Source organism: Mytilus californianus, unplaced genomic scaffold, assembly GCF_021869535.1.
Source record: "Mytilus californianus isolate M0D057914Y unplaced genomic scaffold, xbMytCali1.0.p SCAF_12, whole genome shotgun sequence".
Classification (NCBI taxonomy): domain Eukaryota; kingdom Metazoa; phylum Mollusca; class Bivalvia; order Mytilida; family Mytilidae; genus Mytilus; species Mytilus californianus.
In genome coordinates, this window is record NW_026262604.1 from 44,305,547 (window position 1) to 44,323,900 (window position 18,354).

At 32.6% G+C, this 18,354-nt stretch overlaps 1 protein-coding gene and 2 long non-coding RNA genes across 3 annotated transcripts; 2 read left to right on the forward strand and 1 right to left on the reverse strand.

Annotated features, from left to right (window-relative positions):
• The first annotated feature begins 894 nt into the window (after window positions 1–894).
• Window positions 895–8,514, forward strand: LOC127721872 (uncharacterized). The gene is made up of 5 exons (XM_052228694.1): window positions 895–925; window positions 1,923–2,326; window positions 4,193–4,822; window positions 5,983–6,201; window positions 6,877–8,514. Exons 2-5 carry the CDS (start codon window positions 1,924–1,926, stop codon window positions 6,963–6,965), a joined length of 1,341 nt encoding a protein of 446 aa, XP_052084654.1. The 5' UTR covers window positions 895–925; window position 1,923; the 3' UTR covers window positions 6,966–8,514.
• Window positions 8,515–10,524: 2,010 nt separating this feature from the next.
• On the reverse strand, window positions 10,525–12,063 carry LOC127721874 (uncharacterized). The gene is made up of 2 exons (XR_007991501.1): window positions 11,980–12,063; window positions 10,525–11,467 (listed from the first exon to the last, which is right to left on the reverse strand). It is a non-coding gene; the product is annotated as an uncharacterized LOC127721874 (long non-coding RNA).
• Window positions 12,064–12,172: 109 nt separating this feature from the next.
• LOC127721875 (uncharacterized) lies at window positions 12,173–18,041 on the forward strand. The gene is made up of 3 exons (XR_007991502.1): window positions 12,173–12,842; window positions 14,492–14,564; window positions 17,974–18,041. It is a non-coding gene; the product is annotated as an uncharacterized LOC127721875 (long non-coding RNA).
• The last annotated feature ends 313 nt before the right edge of the window (window positions 18,042–18,354 follow it).

Genomic DNA, 18,354 nt, shown 5'->3' on the forward strand with positions numbered 1-18,354 from the left:
GGGGTTGAACTATTTTGCTGGCGCCAACCTCCGTCCCCGTATTTTGAACAGTGGCGTAACAGTACAATATACGAACAAACTATAAAAATCAGTTGAAAAGGGCTTAACTCACCCAATCGATACAAAGCAGAAAAACAAGTAACAAAAACACAGACCGGACATGGCAGGGTATTAATACAGCCCCACAACAAAAAAGACACTTAGTACAGATCTGAGAGTACTCGCAGTTACTGACAACCAGTTCAGAGCCAATAACAACTAATAAAAATAATCATGTATCTAAGTCCATTATTAGTTGTTATACATAAAGCTAGCACAGGGGGATACAGCTGTTTAGAAAAGTGACAGTGTTATTACAGAAAGGGATTAGATTGTGCATGTAAATCAATTGCTACTCATAATAAAGTTTTGTACAGCTTTGAATATATTAAGTCAATTTTGATCTACTGCTAGTCTATTGGAGCAAAAAGATTACAAAAAAATGTGCAAATGCAATGCGTCTGACTAATTATCCAGTTATCGTCATAAACATGTATGTGATATTTGCGACCGTACGTTATTTGCACAGGTATATCTAAGGGTAAACATAAGATAAAATCTTTGTGCCAATGTAAGAGTACACATATTCTAAATAACATCGGTTTAAAAAATAGGTGTACCCCGAGTATCTGAATAATTCCTATATTTAACTTCATTCATAAAAAAAAAGTCCGATTCAGGTAACACAAATATTAACAAACACAATTACAGTCATGACCCGGATAAATACTATTATCTTACATACATAAATATATCTATGCTATTATGAAAAACGAAACTTTAACCACATGACTTTGTTTTATTTACGTTTATGACGATCAGTCATAAGACTGGTTTATTTATAATAATGCGGTTACCTGATTGAAGCATTAGTGTCGAAGAACAGGTAAGCATAACTTTACATTGATTCATTTTCATCGGAAATAATTTTAAAACAAAAAATACTGCACGTATCGGAAAAGTTAAAAAAAAAATCGACCTTAAAATAAATATTAAATTTCAATTCATTAATCAGTGAAGTCAATCATAAGAATAAGCGTTATAATTTAGTATTTTCAAAAGCATAATTGTACTGTTTCTTTAGATAAATTATATTTCAGCATAAAGACTAGATTATCATGAGTACTTTTGTACGGAAAAAGCATGTACGACTTCTCAAAGTTCAAAGTAATTTTCAATATAAAAATAAGAAGGTGTGATATGCTTGACAATGAAATAATTTTCCACTAGAGATAATAACGTAAAAGTTAGCAACAATATGTCACCGTATGGCCTTCAATAATTAGCATAACCCGTACCGCATAGCAAGCTACAAAAAGCCCCGACATGACAAATGTCAAGCAATTCAAACGAAAAAAACTAACGGCCTGATTTATATACAACTCTAATACCGATTTCGATTCGATTATTGATTTCAATGATTCACACGGTAATCCGATTGGGACGTCGGGATTTGGCCTTTTTTTCGCTGCATTCGGGATTTACACTGATCGGGACTCAGGAATTAATGATTGATTTTTCGGGATCCGGGAAAGATTTATTCTTTCTGGAAATCGGGATGACACCCCCTCCTACCACCCCTCATTGAACAATTTCAGTCTGTATGCGTTTGTCGGACAATTAAGGAAGTTAATAATAACCATTACTGTTTCAAAAGTTTCCTGGTTTGTGCGCACATAAAACTGGTTTTTATGCGCTACACAAAACCTAAAGAACGAACACACAAACCCCAGCAAAAATCGGGATGTTTACGTGTCGGAAAGCAATTTAGTATAATTATAATAGAAATAAGGTATAAACATTAGATCGATGTGTATTTTACATAAATTATTGACAATTTGAATGAAATAATTATATAGAACACACGTTTGAAATTGTTTCAGAATGTCTAAGGAAACTGAAGTACAAAGACAACAAGCACCACCAACTGCAGCCACCAATCCACAAAACGCAGCTGCAGGATGTGGCAACCAGATGTTTTACCAGTACACAGCACCAACTGTAGTCCTACAGACACAATCAGTAGCCACGAAAACGGTTATTGAGGCCTACATATTGTCGATACCTCTCGGCTTTCTTGGAGCTCATCATTTTTATCTCCGCAGACCTGGATTCGGAGTATTATATTTCTTCACATTCGGATTGCTAGGAGCTGGCGTCATTTTCGATTGGTTTCGAATGCCATGGCTTGTTAAGAATGCTAACAAAAGAGCTAAAGATCCTGAAATTGAGTATAAAAAGAGACTGGATGATGCCTATATTCTTTGGTTTCCATTCGGATTGCTCGGTAAATTTCTACATATTATCTTATACTAATATTTTGCTCACATTTCTCAATCAATTTTAATTATCGCTTTTCCCTAACAAAACAGCTTTTTATACGACCGCACAATTTTTTTTGGGTTCGTATAATGCTATGATGTCGTCGTCGTCGTCGTCGTCGTCGTCGTCGTCGTCCGAAGACACATTTGGTTTCCGGACAATAACTTTAGTTTAAGTGAAAGGATCTCTATGAAATTTTACAAGAAGGTTCAATACCACAAAAGGAAGTTTGGGATTGATTTTGGGGGTAAAGGTACCAACTATTTAGGAATTAGGGGCCAACAAGGGTCCAAAACAAGCATTTTTGTAGTTTCCGGACAATAACGTGTGTGTAAGTGTATGGATCTCTCTGACATTGTACCACAAGGTTCCATATCCCAAAGGGAAGTCTGGGATTGAGTTTGGGGGTAATTGCCCCAAACATGCAGGAATCAGGGGCAAAAAGGGGCCAAAACAAGGATTTTTCTAGTTTCCAGACAATAACTTGTGCTTAAGTGTATGGATCTCTCTAAAATTGTACTACAAGGTTCCATACTACAAAGGGAAGGCTGGGATTGAGTTTAAGGGTAATTGCTCCGAAGAGGGGGGGGGGGGGGGGTCAAAAAGTTTGGGGGGGGGGTTTCCAATTTTTTTAAGGGGTTCATATTTTTTTTTCTTCAAAATTTTTCAAATTTCAATAGATTTTTAAGATCTTTGACCACATTTATTTTGTGTCAGAAACTTATATTATGTCAAAAATTTTATCACAATCCAAATTCAGACAGTATCAAGCTTGAATATTGTGTCCAAATTTGCCCCAACTATTCAGGGTTCGACCTCTGCGGTCGTATCAGGCTGCGCTCAGCGAAGCATTTTATTGACATTTAACTATACATATATACATGTATTTCTTTACCGACATCATAGTAAATGATAATCAAGAAACCAGCATAATGTCAGTGTTTACAACATAACATATTATCATCTGTTAACATATCTAGATATAAGAAGATGTGGTATGAGTGCCAATGAGACAACTCTCCATCCAAGTCAAAATTTAAACCATTATAGGTCAAAGTAGGGTCTTCAACACGGAGCCTTGGCTCACACCGAACAGTAAGCTATAAAGGGCCCCAAAATTACTGGTGTAAAACCATTCAAACGGGAAAACCAACGGTCTATTCTATATAAAAAACGAGAAACGAAAAACAATTATGAACCACATCAACAAACGACAACTACTGAACATCAGATTCCTGACTTAGGACAGGTGCAAACAAATGCAGCGGGTTTAAACGTTTTAATGGTACCAAACCTTCACCCTTTTTCTGAAACAATAGTGTAACATCCCAACATAGAAAGACACACTATAAAATATCAACTGAAATAGCTTAAATCAGTCAAAGGACATATAAACACCAGTGGACATACACTGAACAAATAAATTTGACCTATGATACAATGTAAATACAAAATAAATAAACTAAGGGAAGAATAATAAAATTAACATGTTATATCGGTATGAAATGTTAAACAATTTAAGAAAAACAATATGCTCGAACAAAAATATCAGCCATTTGCAATAACTTTAAACACAGGTAAATGAAAATAATTTTGTTGTTAGGTATGCGTGTACAGTTCCAATAGAGAAAGGAAATATTTTTACAAAAATAAATAATTTAGATGTTCATAGTACGAAGTGAAAATTTATAGTAATACCAAACACTTATCAAAGCTAAACTGTTTACATGCATGACTATCTCCCTAAATATGCGCTAGATATTTGCTAAAAGTTGTAAGAAAGCAACAATCAATGTTTCATTACTTAACTGTTCGAATGTTTTTTTTACAGGATTCCATCATTTCTATCTGCGTAATTATGGTCTAGGATTTGCCTACCTTTTTACATTTGGACTTTTTGGTATAGGTTGGCTGCTTGACATATGTTTTATGCCTTATCACGTGAGAAAAGCTAACGAAGAACCGAAAATTCCCAACGAAAAATCTGCATGTGCTGCTGAAGTACTTGCTTTGTCACCATTTGGAATCCTAGGGTTTCACCACTTCTACCTAAACCGTCCATTGTATGGTGCGTCTTACTTCTTTACATTCGGATTATTGGGTGTTGGATATATTGTTGATTGGTTCCGAACACCTAATTTAGTGAAAAGACATAATGAAGAAAAGTTTAGTGGTAGAGATCCGAATCTGAAGTATAGCGATGACGCCTATGTTTTATGGTTTCCTTTTGGACTTCTCGGATTTCATCATTTCTATTTACAAAGACCACTTTGGGGATTCTTGTACTTTTTTACGTTCGGTCTTTTTGGAATTGGTTGGTTAATTGATGGATTCCGCATATGTTGCATGGTTAAACAACATAATGAAAACTTGAAGGAAAGACAACGGCTTCCGGTGTACCAAGGAGTTTACGGTCTACCTCCACCAAATAGCATATATACCAATGGATCCAGTGGAAATGGTATGTCTAAAGTATTATTCAAAAGTAATGATGTTTTTTTGCTAGTTGTCTTTCAAATATGAAATCCCGATTAAACGGGTAGACGATTTTATTTTTTCGCGACGTCTTGGATATTAAAAAAACAATGTATGAAAAAGTACGCAGTTTGTATAGAATTTGTTATATTCCACTCTTTCATATAATTCATAAAAGATACACTGCAAGAATGTGTTTGGAATGTGTTTGTTTGCTAAAAAAAATGCAACAGTAGAATACCGTTGTTCAATAGTCATATTCCTGACTTGGAACAGGACATTTTAAGAAAAAATGGTGGTTTTAAAGGCTAGCAAAACCTCCCGTTTATATGGCAATAATAACAATACCACTAAAATGAGAACAATGTTTCTCTAAACACTGAAAATCAATTTACACTGTTTTCTTTTCTCTTAAATTTTTATGCAATTCGGTTATACAGATGTATTTTTTTTTACTGTCGTAAACATTTAGAAGAGGTAATATTCACGATTTATTCCTATTGGAATCCTCTTCGCAATCACAGATGATTAATATATATATTTATATATCAATAGCCACCTTTTAGAAAAGGAATAACCGTAATGTGTTTTGATACTTGCCGCGGTCAATCTTGATTTTACAAATTCTTCTGTCTGATCTGAAGAACGACTAGAAAACTAAGTGTGCGATAGTATATTAAAAAATTACATCGGGAAATTTGAAAATTACAATTTATTTACTCCGTAAAAATATTTAAAAAAATTTTGTTTACGCATGATTTGTTTCTTATTTTGATATTTAACAGTCTTCGCTGAACTTTTGAGATTTTCGACTGTCTTGCATTAATTATTATTATAAACGTTACTTCACTTCTTGATTTCAAAATAATTTAAATGAATTGAACAACAAATCGGAATGTGGACATGTTTAGCGTTCATTTAATTTGCTTAGCTTGATGTTTAAATAAACTGTAAAATGCGGTCTTACCAAAAAAGTTAAATGAAAGAATCGGAATAAACCATTGATCTTTTAGCACGTTCAATTTGCACGCCAATATCTGATATAGTGGGTTTGTTTTACGATATTTTAAATATTATACATATATAAACAAATGCATTTTGTATAACAATTCTTAACAAACGCTTATATTTTCTTTCTTCAATTAGGAGCTCAACATACCCACCCGAATGGTCCTCCACCATATTCTACCACCAATCAGAATGGTTATCCGGGTTATGTGTTTCAACCTGGACAACAGGGTAACAGATCGTATCCACAGCAACAATACGGGATCATGACATATCCACAGCAAGCACCAATGCCATATCAGCAACCACCGGGAGTTATGCCTTATCAGCAACCTCACAGTGGATTTAACAATCCAGGTAAGATTTACTTCTAAAAAGTGTTCAATGCACCTAAAATAAGTAAAGTAAAAATATATAAATAATGAACTGAACAATCAATACATATTTCGGATAGCAAAAATGCACCAGCATCAATAGGACTATACTTGCTCCTAAAACAACAACTACTACTGATATTGTGTTGCTGCCACACGATTTCCATGACAACTACTATTCTTAACTTGACAACAGACTGATTTAAAATTTTAGTAAAATAATCCGAAACTACTATATTATGTAGGTCAAATCATAAAATATTGTAAATGCGCAAAGGCTGAGTTGTCTCCATCATGCCAATTTGACCTTATGTGGTTTTGATTGCTCTTGGTTTTGTAATGATCTCCAAAGCTTTATATTTGTGGATGTAAAAACTTTAAAACAAAAAAAGCATTTTGTATCATTATTGAAGGCCGTACGATGACCTATAATTGCTAACATCTACATCATTTGGTATGTGGTGGATAGTTGTTAATGGAAATCATACCGCATCTCCTTATTCAATGAAAACTCATTTTATTTACCAACCACGGCACCCAGAATGAGACGAACTATAAAAAAAAAATAGACGTACTCGATGATAGTTATTCCATTTTAGGTGCTTTTATGGTTTGGAAATATTCTACGATATTATATGTAGTTCCTTGTCAATTGTAGGTTATGAGGCAACGACTGAAGCAGAAAGTCCACCACCATATCATGCCGATGAAGCTGGAGAACTTCAAACCAAACCTAAACCTTCGTAATACTATACTGATACCTTTGGTAGCTAGAGTGCAACATTATACTGACACTGTATTTGTCAATGAGACGAGCCCAGTACCGATGTAGACCGTCTTTTATTTGTAAATCTGATTACATAGTGTAAATGATATGAATGTTGTAGTATTGTATTGACATTGTATTATTATTAAATTGTATTAACAACTTGCTAGATATGAAAAGCTGTATTAGTTTCTATCTTAAAGAAAAGCATCTCTTCATTGTAATTGAACAATATGCCAATTTATGGAGGACGGAATCCTCATGAAATTAAAAAAAAACCCAATACGTTAAGGAGACAAATCTATATAAAATATTGAAACTAGTGAATTCTGAAATCGGTTATTTTATATTTCTTGTTTTTGACATATGTGAAATAGTCCTTTCCAGTTTTCCTTTTCCTGCAAATTCGTATATCTTTCTACAAAAGAAAGATAGGTGATAATACTAGTTATTTTCGACCACATTCTCTGTTAAAACATGTCTCATATTATTACGATAGTCAGTAAAAATCAACACAAAGACGTCAATTGGTATTCTAGTTTGTTTTAAAATTATAATTTAATGTAAGGTACCAGCTCCCTTAGGCGAAATTGACGATGTTGGCCATTCTTTTTATGTCCCTTTTGACCACAAAGCTCATCGTGTATTAAAACATCTCGGTTTTTAAAATTTTGGTTTTGAGCGTTCCTGAAGAAACTCAATCTAAAAATGTGCTTCAGACAAAGCAAATTTTGAAAGTGTTATTTTAATTTTTTTAGCATTGGGTCTGTTAGTCCCGGAGGATATCATCAGCTCAGTAATCGGTGTTTCAGCGTAATTTCGCCATGTTTTCTTTCTCTTGTCTAGTAGCTAGTACAAGTCAGTTTTATTTCCTTCAGGATGGAAAATAAGGCGACATAAGACCAGGTTTTCTCCCGCAGAAGTCAGTTATAAATGTCTCTAGGAAGGAAAGTGAGGCGTATTTTGGCTATTTTTTCTCACACCTAGCAACTAGTATAAGTCAGTTTTATTTCTTCTGGTGATATAAGTTATTGTTTAACCTATTAATTGGATACAGCTGATAAAAGAGAGTCGAAAGGTACCAATGTGATATTCCAACTCATAGTCGAATACAAAATGACAATGCCATGGCAAAAAACTAAAAACGATTGATGGATCTGATCTAATCTCACTGTTTTGTATCAAAAACCTTGTCAAAGTCAATATTTGTTTAAAAAATGAAAATATCATTTTCAAAATCCCTTGAATTGCATTTAAAATGCTCATGCAATTTGCGACGGACGGATCATGCACAGGCATAGAAAAGTGAAAAAATAAACTCATCATAGATACCAGGACTACAGTTTTGTACGCAAGACGGGAGTTTCGTCTACAAAAAACTCATCAGTGATGCTCGAATAAAAAAGTTTAAAAAGGGCAAAATAAAGTACGAAGTTGTAAAGCGTTGAGGACCCAAAATTCTGAAAGGTTTTGCTAAATAAATCTAAGGTAATTTTGTAATTGTCAATGTAAATAAAGAGTATTCCATAGTTTATGACTTACTAATTATTTGTACAACATCACTTTTGGTCAGCAAGTTTATATTTTGATCATTCATATAGTTTAAACTCGGCAGTACTGCATTTTTCATTATATTCTATATGTAAATATTTTATATGCATACAATTAAAACAATTCAAGACAGCAATTGTTAAGTATTTGCAACGTACGTGTGCGCTGCGGATACCGTATAACGTCATAGCCATACAGTTGGACTGTCAACGTATTGCCTGGATACCTTTTATTGACTTACTAGTATTAATGCCTATGAATTTAGACGTGTTAAGGATAGTAATTACAGTGCGCCTACTACTTGCCAGGCAATACATGAATCAGTGCTCGTTAAATGGTTCTAGCCGAGCGAATTCCTGTTTGGATGAACTGATATTTAGGTTGACTAAAGTAAACATCTTTCACTATATGTTCTTATCTTTATTCGTTCTAAAGTAACAGATGGCCTACAGATTTGTTTTAATGAGGTATAATCAGGCAGCGGTGTCAATCAGATATGGATTCTTAAAAATTCTAAAGGTTTACTCCATAATCTTCGATCACAATCTTTACAATTTTGCTGTAATATCAACACTTTTGATTTTCCTACACTTAACACTACTATTCCCCAAGTTTAATTGTCAGATTGACTACAACGTCTCATTAAACAAAGGGAATCGGATTGTTTTGGATCGATTGAAAACTTAACCGTATGACAACGGAGGTGAACATTGTGAACTTTCTATATCTGTGTAGAAGACATTCTGTATGTATCTGCCTGTCCCAAGTCAGGAGCCTGTAATTCAGTGGTTGTCGTTTGTTGCGGTGTTTCATATTTGTTTTTCTTTCATTTTTTGTACATAAATTAGGCCGTTAGTTTTCTCGTTTGAATTGGTTTACATTTGTCATTTTGGGGCCTTTTATAACTGACTGTGTGGTATGGGCTTTGCTCATTGTTGAAGGCCGTGTGATGACCTATAGTTGTTAATTTCTGTGTCAATTGGTCTCTTGTGAATAGTTGTCTCATTGGCAATCACATCACATCTTCTTTTTTATATTAAAATTGCGCTTTTATATGCAAATTTGATTTCGCCAAAATTGATACAATATTCAAGTATTTGCGTATCCTATCAGTCTTTCCTACATCGAGGGTTACCGCTTAGAAGGATCAAAGATTCCAAAATGGTAAAATTGACACTTGAAATCATTCTTTCGAAATATTTATGGATGCTTTCATGATTTGATGGACAAATATGGAAACGGAAATATAAAACCGTCCCCTTTTCCTCGATTGTGACAAAACTGAACTCCACTTATCATTGTATATCTACATTAATGAGTAACACGATGCGTGCCACGAGTGGAGCAGGATCCGCTTACCCATTTGAAACAAGAAAGAGACATTCCAAAATTTAGATTTTCTTTCCCAATAAAATGCAACATTCATGACAGCACGTGCTTTGTGTGCAACGCCACAATAATGCAGAGGAAACCAAACGAATAGGTTGTAGCATACAGTGTAATTATAAAAATTGAATGCTTCTTTTTATAATTATATTGGGTTGTGAAAACGTTGATCGTGCGCTAGTAATAGAATGGATCCGCGCGTCATATACAATGTGCCTTGGCCAACCCCAGTTTACAATCGAATAAAATTATAAAAGCACCATTCAATTTAAATTACCAACATTTACAGCAGATGGATTTATGTTGATGTTTATGCTAATTAAACAATACTGTAATATTTTAGTTTTTTGTAACATTATCTCAAAATCCTTCAACTTAATTATGATAAAAAGATGCATAATTGATCGATAAGGCGAACGGTCTGAAATGAAAAACAGAATATAGCCTTTTGCTATCGAAATTGCATGAAACGATTTGTGGTATAACTGATAACTTGTTTTTAAGTGAATTAAGATGTTTGTTAAAACGACAAGGACAATCGCATTGCAAATTCTTCGTATTTCTATATTATATGTGTATGTTGTCTTAATGATCAATAGTTACTTCACAATTGTATAATATAATGTATCGATTGTATAAAAACATATGATTATAAAGTGATCATTACGCATGTTCAGTGTTTGGTATTAATCACATTCGAACGAGACAATTTTTTTGACAGAAAATATCTTTATGACTTTTAGCGTCTAATCACAAAATAACTTTGGGTATTGAAGACCATCGTTTTTCTCACTTTTCACGACTGCTAGACAGAAGTTAAGCTGATAATATTAGAACGTAATGCTATCATGTCTGCATCAGCGGATTGGTCTTATGAAGACAAAACGAAAGTCTGGCGTACCAACTTTTAATAAGTTATCTTTCATGAGATTTTGCAACCACTTGGTCGAGTCCACGGCCGTTAGAATTTTCGTCCCCGGGGATATCAGTATCTTAGTATTCAGCCCTTCTGTCATACCATTTGTATGATAGTTTTTTGATAAATAATATGAATACAATGTTGAATCATCCACACATGTCGATTAGTACCTTATGATTGTACATGTTAACTCTATACGGACTTCGTTAACAATGATTTGCATAGAAGAGGTGCGCTGCCCATAATTTTTTCGTTGAGTCCACTGAATAGATCAACACTAGATACTCTCACTATATTTGATATGTCTGTTTTGATTTATAATACCGAAACATATACAAGTAAAATACCTTTATTGTGCGTCTTTTCGGAGGATATAGTTAAATATCAAAATATTTAAACATCAACATATGCAATATTTGGCAATGTATAAAACAGATAGTCTGGATCATTCTAGAATCTTTTTAACCCCAATTCGTGCATTATCCATTATTAGACGAAATTATGAAATAAAATGGTCTCCCAAGGCAGTCGAGGAAACAAGTCGATATTAAATCAGAATCTGTAGATTGTTTCATCACTATTGTATTACATACTAAATAAAGATCTTATTGTTCCTGTCAAATCATTCTGAAAAAGAACATTTAAAACTATCTGCTTAATTTGGTAACATCAGTACAATAATTCCTAATGCAAATTGTTATTGATTCTAGGGTGTCATTGTGAAATATTTTGCGAGCGTTTATGCGATTTTATCACTACACATAACACACAAAAACTAACACAGTTAAAGAAAATGTCTGTACATAATAATGCAGTTATTACTAAGGCAGCGATGGAAGTTGTCAGCCCTAATAGATAGTAACTGTAAATCAAAAGTAAAATGTCATACAAACAATCCGCCATTTTATACACCAGAAAAAACTTTTTCGAATTATATGGTGACATCCTCCCGGTAATTGAAGATATAAAATGAAAAATTATTATGTACGCTAATATTGATATGAATGTGTAGTAATTTACTCCATTTTTATATGACTCTCTGTTTGTTGCACAAATGGTCAAAAACCAAATAACATTGAATAATTCTCCTATTGATATCCGAATAATATAGTAGATAACATTAGAACGGAATAACTTACGAAGAATCATACAAGATATATCCCAGTTTAGAAACGACATTTTGTTTAACTTAAAGAATTAAATACAATTTTGACAGGTAAAGGCAGAAGAATATGAAGTGCAAAATTGGTCATGATTTAGTCACGGGACAATGGTTTTAATCTATGGATTGTATTTTAAATGTATTATTCAAATTGTTGAAATAATGTGATTTCAATGTCAACTTATTTATATTTTGTTAAATAATATTCCGTTAATGATTTTACAAAAGAGTGAAGCTTGAAAAATGGTGTTCGAATTTTTTTTCCTGGATTTCTTTACCACATTCGTTCTATACATGGCAACACATACTTTGTGTGATCCTCTAGAATATACCAGAAGTCAATTGGTCGTTCAAGTTATAACATTGCGGTTGCTAATTGGATGTTTTCTTAACATGCTTGGATATGGAACTTTATTCGGTATTTTTGTCAAAGATGGGAACAAAGAAAACGATGGCGAATTTGTGTTTCTTTGTCTTACTTTGCTGTACTTCATATTATTCTCCACGTGCGTGCGGTTTATGTTCTATAGAACGTTTAGTAAGATCAACAATGCAAATATTTACAAATATTGGAACCGTTTTAGACACATCAGCATTCTATACAGATTTCTAGAAATGCTTTACAACACATTATTATTATGTTATTGTTTATATTTATCAGATTGGAAAATGTCACTTTTCATGATCGGAGTAACATGCGTTTACTGCATCGAAATGATTACTTGCCTTATAGTTCTCGCTGTAGTTATACAGGATAAATTTGGGGGATTTGAGTTTAATAAAAGCCTAATAAAATATAACCGTAAGAGACAAATGTTAAAAACAGGATTCATGAACAAGGTAACAAAATTTAACAAAAGGTCAATTAATAATTGCATATCTATTTGCTATAATCATGGTGTATTAAAAAAAAACATTTATACAAACATGTTCTGTAAGAAAATGCTTTCAAATGTGGAATTGTTCGTAAATTTGAGGTTTTCTACCCTAAAGGTGACTTAATGTACCATTCCAACTGGGCTAAGTTTAACTTAGAGAGAATAAAGCCCAAATAAAATGTTTAATAAACAAATGCATAATTAGAATCATGGCAGACCCCATGCATAGCGTCTTTTGGACGGATGGTTGATGCTCAAGTTAAGTCGTACATCTTTTGATCATATAGCTCTTCACAAAAAGCGCTTCGGACGCAGCAAATATTCATTTGTTTAATTGGCGACAAACATTAAAAAAGGTTCTATCTAGATTTCTTTCCAAACTATCGACACTGCTTATACTAGACTACTTGAATACTAGAAGTGATTTTAGAATAAGAATTTCTCTGAGTTGTTTGTTAACTCTTTGTTCAACACCATAAAAGATTAGTGAAATACAGTTTGTGTGATGATCCTACCTATCAGTTAGTAAAGCCATTAATCAATTAGTAACATCACATATATAATTCCAATGCAGATCAAAATATTCGAGGACATGTTAGAAATGTCACATGTGTCACTTAAACTTTGATTTGTTAAGGACCACTTCATCGATGGAACTCGTTATGATCTTACTGCAAAATAAATCTGAATAACTTACGCGTCTTTAATACGGGTCTGCAAAGTTTGAACATGTGACTGTTTCAGTGTGAGAAACAATGAATGCCAATGTTTAGTTGAGGAATATTTATGAAGAGGATTCATTCTCAAACGTCAAAAGCGGACAAATAAAATGTTTAAATTACTTTTTGGAAATTTTTGAATATTTTTTATATATAAATTAGTGAATAAAGGCTAAATGGAAGACTGATTCTCTTTCAAAGATATCATGAAACGTATTCTGCTTTGCAAAAGAAGCCAAATGTACAAAGAGACAATACAAACAGTTTTAACCCATAGAGCAACCGACAACACCATTGCAAAAACCCAAAAAATAGGTTGAACAATATTAAACTGAAACTGAACAAAACGAACCCCAATAAATCCGGGGCTGGTGTCAGGTTATACGAAAGGATATACAGATTCTTCTCCACATGTGAAACCCTTCGTGTTGCTCATGGAAAATACACATTTTATGATAAGACTCATTCGGTTATGTCACAATTGGGGAAAGGAAAAATTGGTTATTGTTTCGACAAATGGTAAATATTCGTATTCATTTGTGACACTGTTATTCTATAACGGTCAACCAACTCTTGAATGAGTCCATTTTCGAAGGGATTATTTCAACTTTAGTTCTTGGAACCTTGGTTCAATAACTTACTTGTAATCATCAACCTTTATCATGGTAGCAAAGACAAGATCTGAATATCGTATCAGCTGGGAGATATATACTCCTTATTCAGGCGTTATTGTGATGTTGCTACAAGGAAAGGGAAAGTTCGCTATTATAAAGGTGATCATTTTTGTCGCAAACATTTGTTTTAAACTGTCCATCATTGTAAATTTCTAAATATTGGTTTATTCATTTCATGTTCGATGGGATATATTTGCTCTTTTGATTATGTTTTTTAGACTGCAAACCTAAAAGATATACATCCAGCTACAACAGAGACTTCCTTTTCAGATGTAGACGAAACGATAATAGGTAGGTAAAAATTGCTTACACTTATATTTGTTTTAAAGTCAGTAGGTTTTTGAAAAAAATAATTGTAAGCAAAAATACTAGGCTTACAATTTAAGACGCAAGACGCTAGTTTCTTTTACAAAAAGCTCGAATCAAACAGGCTTTATCAAATCGGGAGTTGGTGAGCATTAATAACCGAAAATTCCAGAAAGTTGTCCTAAATACGCTAAGGCCTTTTATGCCTGTTATAGAAAGATCTAAGTGCTTCGAATAATTCATGATCTTAAAAACAGTAAATTTACAGAAAATGAACATATCAATGATATTTAGTTTTAACACAAAAGTGCTGACTACTGAGCTGGGGATACCTTGGGGGCCGAACCCCAACCATATGTGGGACTGACCCAGGAATGGTAGACAACCATACCATATAAATGCCCCAAAACTGTTGATTCTTTGGTAATAAAAAGATTCCCTTTACGATAATGAAATGCAAACCATTTTAAATAGTTGAAGTACAGATTAAGCGATTACATCATCTTCATATGTTACAAATTCGTCCTTGAAAACCAATTTGCTATATAATATTTTCAAAAAGACAAGAGATAACACAATATTTGTATACATGGTTGTATAATGTTACGAAATTGAACCATGGACTTCAAAATATTTAAACTATTCTTTACCTGTCAACTGCTGAAAATAAAAGAATAAAATATCTTTTCATTGCGTTGAAATACAATTGCAACTAATAATGATATTAGTGGTTGTTTTTATGGTCTCTCAAAAGGAAAATTTTTAAGGTAGAACAACCTTCTGTTTTCCCATGATGAGAAACTTCAAGTTAAAGAGTTGAGTAGAATAACACTTTCGTTTGTGTATATTTTGTTTTTAATAGCTTTTGCTAAATCGAATACTACAGCACAATTCATTTATAAGGAAATATACTAATGACTGGTAAATGGTATTCATTCCTCGTTTTAACATTTGTATCTCAAAGACACACAGTTGCTGATTGTAGGTAGATGATATTATATTACTTGTCCTCAGAAATGCCATAATCTCTGAGATTTGCGTTGTTAAGGTGTCCTGTAAACAATGATCATAAGAATGATACATATATCTCAATCATAAATTAAAGAGTGTTGTGTCAGGATCAATGTTGGCGATAAGAAAAATATTATTGAAAAAGAAGCTTCTTTAAAAAAAAAAATATTTAAGTGTGATATAAAACAAAATTTCATTAGTACCAAAGAACTAGGAACATATTTTAAGGGATTTCATTTACTTACCTACAACAGTAATCATTAATATCATCTGATTAACTCATTTCTGTTTAAAAATTCCTCATGTGATTCCATAATCTATTGCAAATGAGGGTACAGCCTCTAACATTTAAATATTCTGACATTATCATTCCTCGTCTGGAATGTAATTGGAAAAAGATGTATTATTATAATCTGATCAGATGACATTTAACAATGAATGAAACTGATTAAAAAAGGAAAGACTGCCTTTCATTTCTTTTGAAGATATTCAAACAAAAAAATGATTGACACAAAATCATTTTATATCAGTTTATCAAGATTGACGCATAAACCGCGTCTTTTTCGATTTATTTCTATCGAAGATCAGGTTCTTGAAAATCCAGAAAAGAAAAGGTCAGTTACGATATGTTCCATGTCTGTTGTCCACATCTGTTATTATGTGTTCCGAAGGGATACGTAGTTTGGGGTATTTTATAACCCGGAGAATTGTCATAACATCTAATTATCATTTAAAACAAGCTGGTTAGCGTTCTTTGTTGGATTGATCGTGTGGCTCCAATTCATGATTGTTGGCATTTTTGAAAGCATATTTTCACAAGGTAAGGTAAAAAAAAAATATTTTCTCGTCAAGCGAAAGTATGCACTCTTTACGAAGTCCCATATATCTGTTGGACAGTAATTCTTGTATGAAAATTTAAATGATATGCACGTGGAGTGATTTGAATAAATATCCTTCCGAAAGTTTGTATCTATGCCCCATTTCATCATTACCATCAATAACAGACATGTATTATTTACAAAGGAACTAAAGAGTCAAAAAAAAAAAAAAAAATCGTAAAGAAATAATCGAAGTAAAAAAGGTTAATTATTATAATCTTTTCCGGTTAAATATACCTGTACAACTTAAGCCTTGCACAACTAACACAAAAGAATACAAAAATGCATATTTGCATGATACATACAACATCGAATTAATTTATCTTAGCCATTAGAAGTATTTTAAAAAGAATACTGATTTTCCCATGACAAAACAATCAGGGTATTTAGATATGTACATAACAGTCATACTGATTATAACAAGTTGAAACGTTCTCAAGGTAAAAAGGAACGAACCATATAGTTATCATGTAATATCCTTATTATTCTATCAATAACTGTAGTTTTTAAATAGGTATCGCTTAATAAGTTGATCCTTACAGAAAGAGTTTAAAGTTACCAAAACTATTATCGTAATCTATATACATTGTTTATGTATCAAATATATCTTATTCAGTAACTGTTCTATGGAATTAAGTTCAATTAAAACTAGAGATTTCTGTTTGTTTACAACCAATTATTACAATAATTCCTTCGACCTCCTATCTAAACCATTGATATATTAATAATAGTGGAGGTTTATGAAATGAATTGACATATACACAGATTTCCGTACAGACAGTTAGAAATCTTCTTTGTAAGTTTATGTACTGCAGAAATTTCATCCAAATTTGTTTTACAACTTTTAACTTTGATTGTCTAAGATGGCGCAAGAAGTATCCGATCCTTTTGTCGGTTTTATAAGTACAACTAACTACACGGTCTGTACTATGCAGAATAAGATAAAATTCCGGATCAGAAATACCAAAAAATTACGATTTGCACAAAACAAAAATAAAGTAAGATAAAAAAGCATGTCTGATATATGTACATTTGTGGTTTGTTCAAGAGCAGGAATAGTATATCTTTTATACAAATATAAAATATAAAATATAAAATATAATTGTCTTTGAATTTCACAGAACATTAGATGCATGGGGTAGGGCTGACTATATAGTCACCGTTTTTTTATGTTAAAAATTCTGTTTATTGCAAATAGTTTTTGTAAGCAAACACATTTTGGTTTATGTTGATGTCAAGTTTTTACTGTAATACAAAAAGAGCTTATAAAACAATCAATTGCATTTTTTTTACGTTTTACATTTGTATTGTAATTGTCTAATATTACTTTGTAAAAACACTGGAAGAAACTAAAATGCTGAAAAAAATAAAATGTTTTTTTTTTAATTAAGGAATAATATAGAATAGCTATGATTTTTTTTTTGAAATACGAATAATTAAATGAACGTAGATACACAATGCATATATATTGGTATTTTGGAACAAATGTATTTTTTTCCCTTAAGCATCGGAGACAGAAATTCAAGTAAACCTGGAAGCAAAAGTTAGTAGAAAACTTTTAAAGATAGCATGTAGAAAGGTAATTATTCAATTTCTTAAGAGGTTTCGGCAAAGTTGAACTGCAACCCAAGTGATATCAAATCATTAATATGAGACAACCAATGGTTACTTTTTCCATTGCGTAAGACATATTATGTTCCTAATGAACTACGCCCAGAGCAAGTGTAAGGAATATACGATGTAAAATGTCAACAAAGGAACATTTCCAAAAGGTCTTAAATAAGTCAAATTAACAGATGTTTATTACCCTTCAGGAGCACCTCATATTACCCCAGTTTCTGGTTCATTCTGTTAGTCTTTAGTTTTGTAGTTATATATGGACCTGT

Bases quoted from the DNA above. Each gene is read 5' to 3' on its own strand.
- LOC127721872 (XM_052228694.1), top strand. From the start codon at position 1,924: ATGTCTAAGGAAACTGAAGTACAAAGACAACAAGCACCACCAACTGCA. The intron at 2,327-4,192 runs GTAAATTTCTAC...TTTTTTTTACAG, and splicing joins GTTTCCATTCGGATTGCTCG to GATTCCATCATTTCTATCTG. The intron at 4,823-5,982 runs GTATGTCTAAAG...TTCTTCAATTAG, and splicing joins CAATGGATCCAGTGGAAATG to GAGCTCAACATACCCACCCG.